This window comes from Lynx rufus, unplaced genomic scaffold, assembly GCF_022079265.1.
Source record: "Lynx rufus isolate CCGP_SWC_20201006 ecotype Redwood Valley unplaced genomic scaffold, mLynRuf1.p SCAF_2, whole genome shotgun sequence".
Lineage (NCBI taxonomy): Eukaryota > Metazoa > Chordata > Mammalia > Carnivora > Felidae > Lynx > Lynx rufus.
In genome coordinates this window covers 63,012,319-63,027,135 of record NW_025814834.1, presented here as the reverse complement: position 1 = coordinate 63,027,135, position 14,817 = coordinate 63,012,319, and the positions used below count along the sequence as shown (strand labels likewise).

The following is a 14,817-nucleotide window of genomic DNA, read 5'->3' as shown; positions in this document are numbered from 1 at the left end:
TTTTCTATCATTATTTTCTTAGAGACAGAGACAGAGAGAGCAGGGGAGGGGCAGAAGAGAGGGAGAGAGAGAATCTCAAGCAGTCTCCATACCTAGCATAGAGCCCACCATGGAGCCCAACACAGAACCTAGCATGGAGCTTGATCTCATGATCGTGAGATTATGACCTGAGCTGAAATCAAGAGTCAGACGCTTAACTGACTGAGCCACCCAGGCACTCCTATCCTAATATTTTCTTTATACTCCTTTTGTGGGACTCTTAGTTGTATAAGTTGGATGTTGAAACTCCTAGATTGCTATTTTACTTAATCTTTTATATTTGTTACCTTTTATATGATGTGTTCTTTTTACTTTGCATACTTAGAGATGTCCTTTCTTCAGTATCTTGTTCCTACTTGCCCTACAGAATTTTTTCAAATCTTTCTGAATTTGTTAGAGTGCACACATGCTTTCTCTCTCTCAATTATCTTTTACCCTTTTGAATTACTTTAAGCTATAATTTTTAAAGTTGGAGAGTGAATTTTTAAAGTTCATTGGTCATTGGAGAGGTAGCAAGGTGTAGTGGCTATGAATATGGACCCTGGAGCCTGACTGCCTAGGTTCATACCTCAGCCACTCTGTTGTCTGGAGCAATTTACTTAACCTCTCTGTGTCAGTTTTCACATAATGAAAAAGGGATTATTTTTTAAACAAAATTTTTTTTAATGTTTCATTTATTTTTGAGACAGAGAGCATGAGCAGGGGAGGGTCAGAGAGAGAGGGAGACGCAGAATTGGAAGCAGGCTCCAGGCTCTGAGCTGTCAGCACAGAGCCTGACGTGGGGCTTGGACTCACTAACTGTGAGATCATGACCTGAGCTGAAGTCGGACGCTTAACCGACTGAGCCACCCAGGCGCCTCCCCAAAAAAAGGGATTATTATACTACCTGCTTCATAAGATTGTTGTGAGGATTGAATGTATTAGTATATATATATTTTTAATGTTTATTTATTTTGAGGGGGGGAGGGAGGGGAAAAGAGAGGGAGAGAGAGAATCCCAAGCTATAAGCACAGAGCCCAATGCAGGGCTGGATCCCATGAACCCGTGAGATCATGACCTGAGCCAAAATCAAGAGTCACATGCTTAGCCCACTGAGCCACCCAGGCGCCCCTGTATTAGCACATTTAAAATACTTAGAACACAGCACTCTCAACAATAGCCAAATTATGGAAAGAGCCTAAATGTCCATCAACTGATGAATGGATAAAGAAATTGTGGTTTATATACACAATGGAGTACTACATGGCAATGAGAAAGAACGAAATATGGCCCTTTGTAGCAACGTGGATGGAACTGGAGAGTGTGATGCTAAGTGAAATAAGCCATACAGAGAAAGACAGATACCATATGGTTTCACTCTTATGTGGATCCTGAGAAACTTAACAGAAACCCATGGGGGAGGGGAAGGAAAAAAAAAAAAAAGAGGTTAGAGTGGGAGAGAGCCAAAGCATAAGAGACTCTTAAAAACTGAGAACAAACTGAGGGTTGATGGGGGGTGGGAGGGTGGGGAGGGTGGGTGATGGGTATTGAGGAGGGCACCTTTTGGGATGAGCACTGGGTGTTGTATGGAAACCAATTTGACAATAAATTTCATATATTGAAAAAAAATCCTTAGAGTGCTTAGCACATAAGTGTTTATGAACATTGGCTATCCCTATTATTATTTTTATTATATAATTTACTTAATTATCCCATCATAATTAGACTATAGCTTTTTTCTAATTTTAATTCTAAGCATTGTATACACAGAACTTTTTCTATATTTAAGAAAAAATTTTTTAATGTATATGTATTTTAGAGAGAGAAAGAGTGCAAGCAGGGGAGGGGCAGAGAGAGAAGAAGACGTAGAATCTGAAGTAGGGTCCAGGCTCTGAGCTATCAGCATAGAGCTTGACGTGGGGCTTGAACTCACGAACTACAAGATCATGACCTGAGCCAAAGTTGATGCTTAACTGACTGAGCCACCCAGGTGCCCCAAACTTTTTCTGCATTTTGAGTCTGGGTCTAAGAGTATGAATTTTGGGGAATGATGGTGGTTATATAGTTTTGTATGTTAATTGTGTACCCACCACTGTGTTGAATATATTGTATATTGACTTATTTATCCTGACACCCCCATGAGAGAGGTGGTATTATTTTAGATAAAGATACCTAGACTTAGATCAAGTAACTTGTCTGAGGTTATACTGTAGTACATGGTATAGTACCACAGTAAGTTGTATTTCTTCAGATTTGGAGGAAATTGAGAAGAGTTAAGTGCACTCGCCCCAAGTTGGTAGCCTGGGGATAGAAAGGGACAGACATGAGAATAGTTGCAAAGTAAGAATTAAAAGATCTGATCATTGCTTGATTGATTCAGGCACAAGGCACAAGATAGAAGGGATATTTAACGTGTTTGGAAATTTTTATTTTTTAAAAACCAGAATGAAAAGAATACTGTTTTTCCAATGCTAAAGCAAAAATCTTTGATGTGCCTCTATTAGTCTAGCCTATTGTAGGGTCAGCCCCACCCAAATTATATGAATTGGAAGTGAGTGATGAGGGGGTGATTCTGCTAAACAAAAACTGAAGCCTGCTATTAGCAGAAGGGCAGTAGATACTAGGTAAATTGAAATAATATCTGTCCACAGTACCTATCCTTTAAGATTTCATTTGGAATGTGGGGTTGTCCAAGCAACAGCTGGCACAGATCAGGATTTGGTTGAGTTTTATTGTTACTTGTGGAGACAGCTGATTATTTTGTTATTTAATAATACAGTTGGGTTTTTTTTAAGTTTCTTTATTCATTTTGAGAGAGAGAGACAGAGAGAGTGCACACAAGCTGGGAAGGGGAAGAGAGAGAGGGAAGGAGAGAGAATCCCAAGCAGGCTCTGTACCGCCAGCATAGAGCCCCACATGGTGCTTGATCTCACGATATCATGACCTGAGCTGAAATCAAGAGTTGGATGCTTAACTAGCTGAGCCACTCAGGCACCCCAATAATACAGTTTAATTTGAGATTTATCCTTTTATTTTTTAACATGCATGCTAAAAATGTAATGTTAGCATTTACAGAAGAAGGGGGCTGCGGATATGAGTATATTTTATATATTATATTAAGATATAAAAATACTTACATCCCTAGTGTCCCCTTCTTAGGTAAATAATAACATACTGTGTATGCTTTCTTTACCTTGTTTTTTTCACTTAACATTCTATCCTGGAGATCCCAGCAGACAGTGTATAGAGATCTTCTTCATTCCCTTTTCTAGCTGTATAGTATTCCATTTTGTAGATTTCCCCCGCCCCCAGATTTTATTCAAATGGTCTTCTATTACTGGAATTTGGGTTGCTTCTAGTACAAATAGCACTGCAGTGATTGTCTTTATATATGTATTTATTTGTATTTTGATAATATATCTGTGAGATAGATTTTTAGATGTGGGACTGCTAGGCTAAAGGGTAAATACATAGGTAATTTTTCTAGGTACTGTCAAATTACTTTCTTAGGGGTTGTGCTATTTTGCATTCCCACCGACAGTGTGTCATAGTATCACTTTCCTTACATTCTTGCCGTAAGAATAAGTTGTCAAACTTTTGTTTTTTTGGTAATGTCATAGTGAGAAGAAGTGGTATTGTAGTTTAGCTATAATTAGTATTTCTCTTATTATTAAAAAGGATAATCTTTGCATTTTTAACTGCTTCTTCTTATTCCCTGACATCTCTTTTTGCTCCTTACACAGTTTTGTGTGTGGTTTTCTCATGAATTAGCCTCTTTTTAATGTTCTTCCATTTTCTTGGAATCAGACGCATCTGTGAGCTTTGTTCTCTTTCAGGTAGGACCAATCTACTTGGGACATTGGAATGCATGTAGTGCATAGTACTATGCATCTATGGCTGTTGCATATATGTTTAAAAACATTTTATGAAGTATCATTTTGAATTTTGCTGTGTAACTTGTGAAATTCTTGCTCTCTCAACTAAGTAGAAACTACTTGGATTCCTTTTCACTGAAATTAGAAAGCAGATCTCATGGATAGAATATTTTTTACGTTGGTTATTCTGAATCTAAATATGTTAGTTTTGAGGGATGGTGCTTGGTCTGTAATGTCTTGTAAGTTTTTAGTTAATTTCTAAAGTTTACTTTGAGAGAGAGCAAGCTGGGAGGGGCAGGGGGGGAAGAGAGGGGGGGAGAGAGAGAGAGAGAGAGAGAGAGAGAGAGAGAGAGAGAGAGAGAGAGAGAGAAGGAGAGAGAGAGAATATATCCCAAGCAAGCAGGCTCCACATGGCTTCAACTCATGAACCGTGAGAACCTGAGCCGAAATCTATAGTCAGATGCTTAACCAACTGAGCCACCCAGGTGCCCTTTAAGTTTTTAATTTAAATTCTGGTTAGTTAACGTACAGTGTAATATTAATTTCAGGCGTACAATTTAGTGACCAAACACTTACATAAACACCTGGTGCTCATCACACCATGTGCATTCTTTAATCCCCATCACCTGTTTGACCCATCTTCCCACCCTTCTCCCTTCTGGTAACTATCAATTCTCTATGGTTAAGAGTCTGTTTCTTGGTTTGCCCTCTCTCTCTCTCTCTCTCTCTCTCTCTCTCTCTCTCTCTCTCTCTCTCTCTCTTTCTCTCTCCCTCTCCCCCTCTCCTCTCCCCCATTTTACTTATTTGTTTTGCTTAAGTTTCACATAGGAATGAAATAATGTGGTATTTCTCTTTCTCTCACAGACTTATTTCACTTAGCATTAATACTCTGCAGCTCCATCCATGTCATTGCAAATGACAAGATTTCATTCTTTTTTATGGCTGAGTGATAGGCCATTGTTTATATATACCACATCTTCTTTATCCATTCCTTAGTCGTTGGACACTTGGGCCTTTTCCATAATTTGGCAATTGTAAATAATGCTGCTATAAATGTTGGGGTACATGTATCCCTTTGAATTAGTATTTTTGTATTCTTTGTATAAATACCTAGTAATGCAATTGTTGGATTGTAGGGTGGTTCTGTTTTTTTTTAATTTTTATTTTTAACGTTTATTCATTTTTTGAGAGACAGAGAGAGACTGAGCATGAGCAGGGGAGGGGCAGAGAGAGAGAGGGAGTCACAGAATCTGAAGCAGGCTCAAAGCTCTGAGCTGTCAGCACAGAGCCTGACACGGGGCTCGAACTCACTCGTGAGCAGTGAGATCATGACCTGAGCTGAAGTCAGACGCCCAACCAACTGAGTCACCCAGGTACCCCTGGGTGGTTTTATTTTTAATCTTTTGAAGAACCTCCATACTGTTTTCCAGAGTGGCTGCACCAGTTTGCATTCCCACCAGCAGTGCGAAAGAGATCCTTTCTCTCCGCATCCTCGCCAACATCTGTTGTTGCCTGAGCTGTTAATGTTAGCCATTCTCACAGGTGTGAGGTGATATCTCATTGTGGTTTTGATTTGTATTTCCATGATCAGTGAAGTTGAACATCATTTCATGTGTCTGTTGGTCATCTGGATGTCTTCTTTGGAAAAATGTCTATTCATCTTTTCTGCCCATTTTTAATTGGATTATTTGTTTTTTGGGTATTGAGTTTTATAAGTTCTTTATAGATTTTGGATACTGACTCTTTATCCACATTTGTCATTTGCAAATATCTTCTCCCATTCCGTAGGTTGCCTTTTAGTCTCATTGTTTCTTTCGCTGTGCAGAAACTTTTTATTTTGATGTAGTACCAGTACTTTGTTTTTGTTTCCCTTGCCTCAGGAGACATATCTGGTAAGAAGTTGCTGTAGCCAGTGTCAAAGGCCAATGCTATGGCTTGTGTTCTCCTCTAGGATTTTAATGGATTCCTATTTCACATTTAGGTCTTTCATCCATTTTGAATTTATTTTTGTGTAAGGTGTAAGAAAGTGGTCCAGTTTCATTTTTGCATGTTGCTGTCCAGTTCTCCCAACACCATTTGTTGAAGATGCTATCTTTTTTCAATTGGATATTCTTTTCTGCTTTGATGAAGATTAATTGACCATATAGTTGTGGGGCTAGGTCTGACATTTTAAGTCCATCATTTGTGATGTGGTGTGTTTCAAAAACTGGAGCCCATAAATAAAAGGTTTTATTTGTACCATAAGTAAGACACACACTTCTATCAAGCCAAAACATTTTTTAAAGCATAATAATATGCTTAACATATCATATGAAACTATTTGAAAGCAAAGGTAATCATCTCTGCCTACCTTCCCTTTTAATCTCACCATTCTGGGGTAAACCATTATAAACAGGTTTTATTCATATGAATACATATAAAAATTATATAAATGGATTTTTTTAATGAAATAAAATTATAGTGTACATAAGGCTGTGCAGTTTGCTTCCTTTTTTAAAAACTTAATGTATCATGAATATCCCTGAAAATTACATATAGTATATATAGATCTCTTCTTATCCTAGATCTCATTATGCACACGTGTGTACACATGCATGCAATGTTACATGAATGGGATTAGTATAAGTGCTTTTCATTTGTGTTTTTTTCTTTTTCTCCCATGACCTATGATTACACTTTGGTTTGTGTACTCCTCTGCTACTCTCTATATTCATATAATCATGTACAAACATACTATAGTTACAGGCTCATTTACACTTCTCTCTCTCTCTTCCTCCCTCTCCCTCTTTCCCTTTCTTCCTTCCTTGTTTTTGGTCATTGTTTGCTTTTACCAAATGAGATCACCTTTCCCTGCTCTCTACCTCAGTAATATTTCTAAGTCCTAACCAGTAGTTCTGATTCAGTAGTTTTCAACCATGATGCACATTAGAATCATTACAGCCTCCTTAAGGTAAATCTGTGCCTAGGTGCCACTATAGATTAAAGAAAAGTCTTTGGGAGTGGAATTCAGACTTAAGGAGCTTTAGAAAGTTCACAGCTGATTCTAATGTGCAGCCAAAGTTGAGTACCACTGTTCTAATTTAGTGTTTCTTTTCCTTTCTTTTCTTTATTTTGGGGCAAGCAGAGAAAGCCCATAATAGTGCATAATAAAGTAATTTACTCAGCCATGTCTTTATTATTGGACATTCACTTTATTTTCAGTTTGTTTTTTATTCTGTTTTAACTAACAATGCTGCAGTAAACAGCCAACCTAATTTTCTGAAATTGAAATATCGCTATATGTATCTACTCTTTGATAGCCACTAGATGGAGATAAGTGTTTATTTTTGGTTTTAATATTTGTTAACCAATAGTTTATAAAGATCCAGCTACAGTGATATAAATGTGACATTTAACTCATAGTTTTTTCATGTGTTGCCAGTTAAAAGTACAAAAAGTTCTTTTTCTTGGAACTTTTGGTTTTAGGAATTTGACATTTTCCTCCAAGGTAAATTTAGTCTCACCATATGATCCAGCCATCATGCTGTTAGGTTATTTACCCAATTGATGTAAAAACATAGACCTACACAAAAATCTGCACGAGTGTTTATAGAAGCTTTATTTGTAATCACTCAAAACTGGAAGTAGCCAAGATGTTTTTCAGTAGATGAATGGATGAACAAACTGGTACATCCATACACTGGAGAACTATTCAGCAATAAAAAGGAATAAACTGTTATGCCATACAAAGACATGGATGAATCTTAAATTCATATTGCTTAGTGCAAATAGTCAGTCTGAAAAGGCTATATACTGTATGTTTCCAATTATATGGCATTTTGGAAAGGCCAAAACTATAGAGATGGTGAACAAATCAGTGGTGACCAGGGTTGGGGAAGGGACTTAAGTAAGTGAAGCACAAAGTATTTTTTAGAGCAGTGAAATTATTCTGTATAAGACTGTATGGTTGGATACATAACTGTGCATTTTGTCAAAAGCCGTAGAATTTTACAACAGAGTGAATTTTAATGTATGCAAATTTAAAAAGTCACTTAAGAGGTTGAAGGTCCCAGAATGGACTTCAGAATGTGGCAAGAGGCTCTAACTGTATTTTAAATACACAAAACAGCCTCATTTAGGGGAAGGAGAGAAAAGAGGCTAAGTAACTTTGGAAATTAGTGAAGTCTAGAATACTGAAGATAAAAGGAACTATACATCGACACTGAGGTTGATAACATGCCTTCTGTGGAAGTATGGGTTAACTATTCTGCAACTGCTATCCTAATATACTGAGATTGAACAATTAGGTAAATAGATGGTGGCCTGATGGGAGCTGGATTTCTCACTACTGGAGTGGTAGGTTATAGATAGATAAGAGAAGGCTAAAATGATCCATGTAGTAATAGATTAGAGTTGGAGACTGAAAGTGCTCCCAGTGGCCAAGTTGGCACAGTTTATGCAAGGAAATAAAGTAGTGTTGGATTATAACCCTGAGTACAAAATAAATATCCATGAATTCATACTTATATAAATAAATGATTGAATGAATGAAGACGAATAGACAAATTTCCCATGCAGAGGAATTCCAAACCATTTATGTAGATAACTCAACCTTCAAGCAGGTAGAACAACTCTCTACTCCTTAAGTGTAAGGAGTACTTAGTACTTAGCTTAAGTGTAAGCTGTGCTTAGTGACTTCTTTCCAAAAAGTACAGTGTGGAATGGGGGAAAGTAATGTTACAGTAGAGAAAGTTGGCAAGCACTACCTTAACTAGATGTTCCAGGTAAATATTGATAGTGATGTCATGTTGATAATATGACATTGGTATGATGTGATGAGAATGGTACTTTACCTCAGTGGTCTTGTTCTTAAAACCCATAACCTAGGACTAATCTTGAGAAAAGCATTATCCAAGTTACAATTGAGGAACATAGACATTAGGGTGCATGCATCCCTTTAAATCTGTATTTTTGTATTCTTTGGGTAAATATCTTATAGTGCAATTGCTGGATCATAGGGTAGTTCTATTTTTAGTTTTAAGGAAGCTCCATACTGCTGACCAGTTTGCGTTCCCACTAACAGTGCAAGAGGGTTCCACTTGCTCCACATCCTTGCCACGTGTTTCTTGTTTTGTTAATTTTATCCATTCTGACAGGTGTGAGGGGGTACCTCATCGTGGTTTGGTTTGTATTTCCCTGAGAATGAGTGATGTTGAGCATCTTTTCATGTGTCTGTTAGCCATATGGATGTCTTCTTTGGAAAAGTATCTATTCATGTCTTCTGCACATTTCTTCACTGGGTTATTTGTGCTTTGGGTGTTGAGTTTGGTAAGTTCTTTATATATTTTTGGATACTGACCAAATACTTTCAGCTAATGTGATTTGCAAATATCCTCTCCCATTTTGTAGGCTGCCTTTTAGTTTTTTTGATTGTTTACTTTGCTGTGCAGAAATTTTTTTATCTTGATGAAGTCCCAGTAGTTCATGTTTGCTTTTGTTTCCCTTGACTTCAGTGATGTTTCTAGTAAGAAGTTGTTCCAGCTGAGGTCAAAGAGGTTGCTGCCTGTGTTCTTCTCTAGGATTTTGATGATTTCCTGTCTCACATTTAGGTCTTTCATCTATTTTGAGTTTATTTTTGTGTATGCTGTAAGAAAGTGGTTCAGTTTCATTCTTTTGCATGCTGCCATCCAGTTTTCCCAGCACCGTTTGTTGAAGAGACTTTTTTTGCCATTGGATATTCTTTCCTTTGTCAAAGATTAGTTGACCATATAGTTGTGGGTCACAGAATTTTTTGAACTTAATTTTTTTCCCTGTATTTTCATTGAAGAAAGATTTTTCTCCTCAGAAATTAAGACCTGCAACTTTTTCCCCCCAGATTCTCCTGAGAACGATATTCCTATGGAGATCGCAACAGCAGAGCCACAAGTTTCTGAGGCAGTATATGATTGTGTTATTTGTGGACAAAGTGGCCCCTCCTCTGAAGACCGACCTACAGGATTGGTTGTACTATTACAAGCATCCTCAGGTAAAATCAAAGTAATTTTTCGGTGGGAACATTTTAGAGCCAAAGTATATACAACAGATTAATAAATACCCGTATTAATAAATTAATATTTTGGATATACTATAGATCTATATAGAAAGGATCAATTTAGATCTGTATAGCAAAGATTTTTAACATGGCTTTATCTGACTTTCCTGGACATGACTGTTAGAAGAAGCCCTTAACAGAGAAGTCTTTCTATATGTTACACAGTCTTTTTCCTTAAAGTGTGATGGTATATTATCAATGGTAGGTGGCCAATAACTGAGTTTAGCTTTCTTGACAGTTTAATTGTTTTAAAATTGGAAAGCAGTTTAAGCCCAGAAATACTGTCAGTTTAAATATTTTAATTACATAAGGCACATTCAGGTAGGTTTGCCTTTATTTTTTGAACTACTAGAAGCAGTCATTCTTTTTTTTTAATTTTTTTAGTTTATTTTTTGAGAGAGCAGGGGAGGGATAGAGAGAGAGAGAGAGAGAGAGAGAGAGAATGAGAGAGAATCACAAGCAGGCTCCACACTGTCAGCGCAGAGCCTAATGTGAGGCTCGAGCTCATGAACCATGAGATCATGACCGAAATGAAGAGTCGGAAGCTTAACCAACTGAACCACCCAGGTGCCCCTATAAGCAGTCATTCTTGAAACAGCCTGCTGAATGATATGTTTGCCAATGTATAGTTAAAAAAATTTTCTTTGAAAAATTTTTGAAGGATTTGTCTGAATGCCCTTCATCCTCTCCCATACTGAAGTATTTTAAGGTGTGATAGCTCTTACACACTTTTGTCCCAATGAATTCAATCCATTTTCAGCAGGAGTTTGTGTGAAGCAAAGAGAAAATAAAATTCTTACACATTTCTCCCAAGCCTTTTTTTCTAGGGTGTTTATTCTCTGAATTAGTATAGTAAAGTGGAAAGAGAAATGGCTTCAAATACAGGTATTGCTTGACATAATCTGGTCAAGTTTGTTGCTTTCTTTTAATTATAGAGATAATATTGACCTCCGAGGATTATTGTACTTGTTAAGTAACGTAATATAGGCAAAAGGATCTAATATGATGTCTAGTAATTAGTTTCTCCTCTTGTGACTTTTCTTGCTTAAAAATAAAATTGATTTGGGAAACCCCAGTTGAATAGAACATTGGAGTAGAGCTGTCAAGATCAGAAATGCTGACTAAAAAGGAAATGTGTGGGAGTATTGACTAGTTTTGTAGCTATTTCTGTTTTCTACTATTGTGAGGAAAGTAGCATATTAGATTTTTGCCACTTTTTATAACTTCTTCTCCAAATACTTTATAATCATCAATGTAATGTTTTGTTTATTCCTTCATTCATTCATTCCACATATATTTATTGAGAACCTAGGTACAAGATACTGTCACAATAAGAAACAAGGCAAAACAAAATCTCTGTCCTATGCAGAGTTTTGGTTTTTGTTGTTTTAATCTTTTTTATTATTTTATATTTAGGTTACTTTCACCAGATTGTCACTTCATTTAATCCTTTTTACAATTTTGCATACTAGCTAAACTTATTAATGTTAGATAATTCTACTATAACATAGCTCTTTTATCTTTTATAGATAGAAGGAAGTGAATAAAAACTAACATTAAAAAGTGTTAAATCTGAAGAGTGATTTTAATTGGGAACTGTGGCAGGTGAAATCTCTGGCTGTTTCCTTCCTTTTTTTCTGAGCCTCACACACCTACTGACATCGTGCCTTTTACCCCTTTTTATTTTTCCTTACTTCTGACTTCTTTTTTTATTTTGATCTCTTTTTATCTATTTACATTTGGATATGGGACATTTCAACCGCACAATGAAGTAAAGAAATTAGTAAAATTAGCTTCCATGTCTCCATCAGTCTTTAATAGTGACAGATTGGCTAATCTTATTTATCCCACCTCCTCAGAATTATATTGAAGAACATTCCAGATATTATTTCAGTTCATCTGTAAACATGTCACTGTTTCAGTTAAAAAGAAAGTTCATGTTTTTTAGATATAGCCCAGTCACTTGTAAGTAAATTAGTTCCTCAGTATAGTAAAATACCTCGTCAGTGTTTAAAATTCCCCAATTGTGGGGCGCCTGGGTGGCTCAGTCGGTTGGGCATCCGACTTCGGTTCAGGTCATGATCTCGCGGTCCGTGAGTTTGAACCCCGCATCGGGCTCTGTGCTGACCGCTCAGAGCCTGGAGCCTGTTTCAGATTCTGTGTCTCCCTCTCTCTCTGACCCTCCCCTGTTCATGCTCTGTCTCTCTCTGTCTCAAAAATAAATAAACGTTAAAAAAAATTTTTTTAATAAAAAAAAAATAAAAAAAATAAAATTCCCCAATTGTTTCTTATTTACTTTATTTAATAAATTAATTTATACTTATCGGATCTCCTTGTAGTCTTTTAATTAATAAGCTCCCTTTTCATCTCCCCTCTTCCTTCTCCCTTCCCCCAAATAGGGGCCCTCCTATCCACATACGTTTTACTTTTTTGAAGAAATTAAGTCATTTAAGAATGTTTTGAATTTTACTGAATTTATCTCTATGATGTTTACCTAGTTCTTCTGTCCACTCTGTTTTCTCTGTTTTTGAAATATTCACAATGAATTGTGATTATTGGCTAGATTCATCAGTTCATCCACGAATCTTTCTCTTTTTTTGTTTATTAGCTGAAATACTTCTATAAAAGAAATTTTACTTCATCAACTATTTTGATTACTCTGAGACATAAATTATACGCAAAGGCAGGGTAAATACTGTATTCTTTCCCTTAGATAGTGCTCAAAATATTGAGGTAGCCATTCCTTAGCACTTTCCCAAAATAATTAATTAGTACTTTTTAAATCATTATGATATGTTGCAATTAGTTTCTCATTGAGGATCACATTCTTCCCTCTTTGTTCAGTTGGAGCCTCTTCAAGTTACTTCCTCAGTTCTTTTGACACAACTCATGTAGACTTCAAACTTTACATTTTCTGGCATGGCAAGTTATACATTTCTGACCCAGGAATCAGCCATTTCTCTAAGAAGCCATACTTTCTTTTAGTGGGAAATGGTATTTGGAGACCACAGTCTGGGTGCTAGGTGTGCTTATTGCTCTAGACCTTTTTTATGGCCATTGATTCTTTATTGGCCTACTTTGAAACCATGCATCAAAGAAAAGTCCCATGATATCTCCCTTTAGTCTAACATTTGACTTGTGCTGGATTATATTTTGATTACGAACCCTTCAAAATAACTGCTTGAGATAAGGGTTCTAAAGGTGTTGCTTTATATGCTGTCTCACTATTGTGCAGAATGCCTGTTGTAAATATTATTGACTTGGGAGATTCAGTTCTCCATAGGAGAAGAATACAATGTTATATGATCTTTTCCATATTATTAATCTCCACAGTCTTTGTAGAATTTAAGAAAATCCAAAATTAATGCCAGTATTTTAATCTTCATAGTGTTTTAAACACATATGTAATTAAAAAAAAAACAAAAAAATATATGTAATAAGAAGGAACTAAATCTGGAAAGCAATGCAGATTGAGGTTTTTAAACCAAGTATCAATGTTCTTGTAGAAAAATTCAGATAGATAAAAGCATGAAGGGCAAGGAGTGGAGATGTAACTGTAAAGGAGCAGAATTTTTGTATACTATTGAAACTAAGTTCAGATTAATTCCAACTTGATTGTTAGAAAATGAAGGTAACTATTTAAGGAGAAACTAAAAAAAAGAAATGAGAAGGGAATCAATACAGTATACTAGAACAACAAATTGAGGAACATATAGAAAATAAATAGCAAAATGGGAAAATTAAATCATCCTAAATCAATAATTACTTGAGATATAAGTGCATTCAGCTCTTTAATTAAAAGGCAGAGATTAACAGAATAGATTAAAAAACATGAATAGACTGTAGGAGACATTTTATTTCCTTTTTTGTTTTTGAGAGAGAAAAAGAGTGCTCAAGCTGGGTAGGGGGAGAGGGAGAGAGAGAACTCCAAGCAGGCCCCACGCTCAAGGTGGAGCCCTCCCTGGGGCTCAATCCCATGACCGTGAGGTCATGACCTGAGCTGAAATCAACTAAGATGCGCAACCAACTTAGCCACCCAGGCACCCTTAGACATTTTAGATCCAAAAGCACAAATGGGTTGAAAATGGGTGTCGGGGCGCCTGGGTGGCTCAGTCGGTTGAGTGTCTGACTTTGGCTCAGGTCGTGATCTCATGGTTCGTGGGTTCAAGCTCTGCGTTGGGCTCTGTGCTGACAGCTCCGAGCCTGGAGCCTGCTTTGGATTCTGTGTTTCCCTCCCTTTGCCCCTCCCCTGCTCTCACTCTGTCTCTATCTCTCTCAAAAATAAATAAACATTAAAATTAAAAAAAAAAAGAAAAGAAAATGGGTGTGAAAAAATATTCCGCACAAATAGTAACCAACAGAGAGCTGGGATGGTAATGCTAATATCAGACACAATAGATTTTAAGTAAAACATTGTTGCAAGAGCAAAAAGGACATTATATATTGATAAATGAATCAATCCATCAAGAAAATAAAAACAGTTTTAAACAAAATATGTACCAAACAGCAGAGACCCGAAATATATGAAGCAAAAATTGATGGAGAAATAGTTTGACGATAATAGTTGAAGACTTCAGTGCCCCACTTTAAATAATGGATAGGACAACTAAACAGAAGAAGATAAAACAAACAAACTTTAGCAACAGTATAAAACAATTAGATCTAATAAACTTATATAGAATGCTTTCTCCAACAAGAGTAGAGTACACATCTTTCTCAATTGTACGTGGAACATTCTCCAAGATAGATGATGAATTAGGCTGTGAACAAGTCTTAATACATTTAAAAAGATTGAAATCATCCAAAGTATCTTCTCTGATCACAGTGGAATGAAACTAGAAATCAGTAACAGAA

General features: G+C 36.5%; 1 protein-coding gene across 3 annotated transcripts in view; it reads left to right on the top strand.

The window, feature by feature from the left end:
* Window positions 1-14,817, top strand: part of UBR3 (ubiquitin protein ligase E3 component n-recognin 3) — a 241,685-nt gene that overhangs the window by 136,062 nt on the left and 90,806 nt on the right. For all 3 annotated transcript variants that reach the window (XM_047085617.1, XM_047085616.1, XM_047085618.1), the window contains exon 25: window positions 9,748-9,897. In XM_047085617.1, coding sequence (XP_046941573.1) covers window positions 9,748-9,897 — 150 coding nt within the window. The remainder of the gene's footprint in view (window positions 1-9,747; window positions 9,898-14,817) is intronic.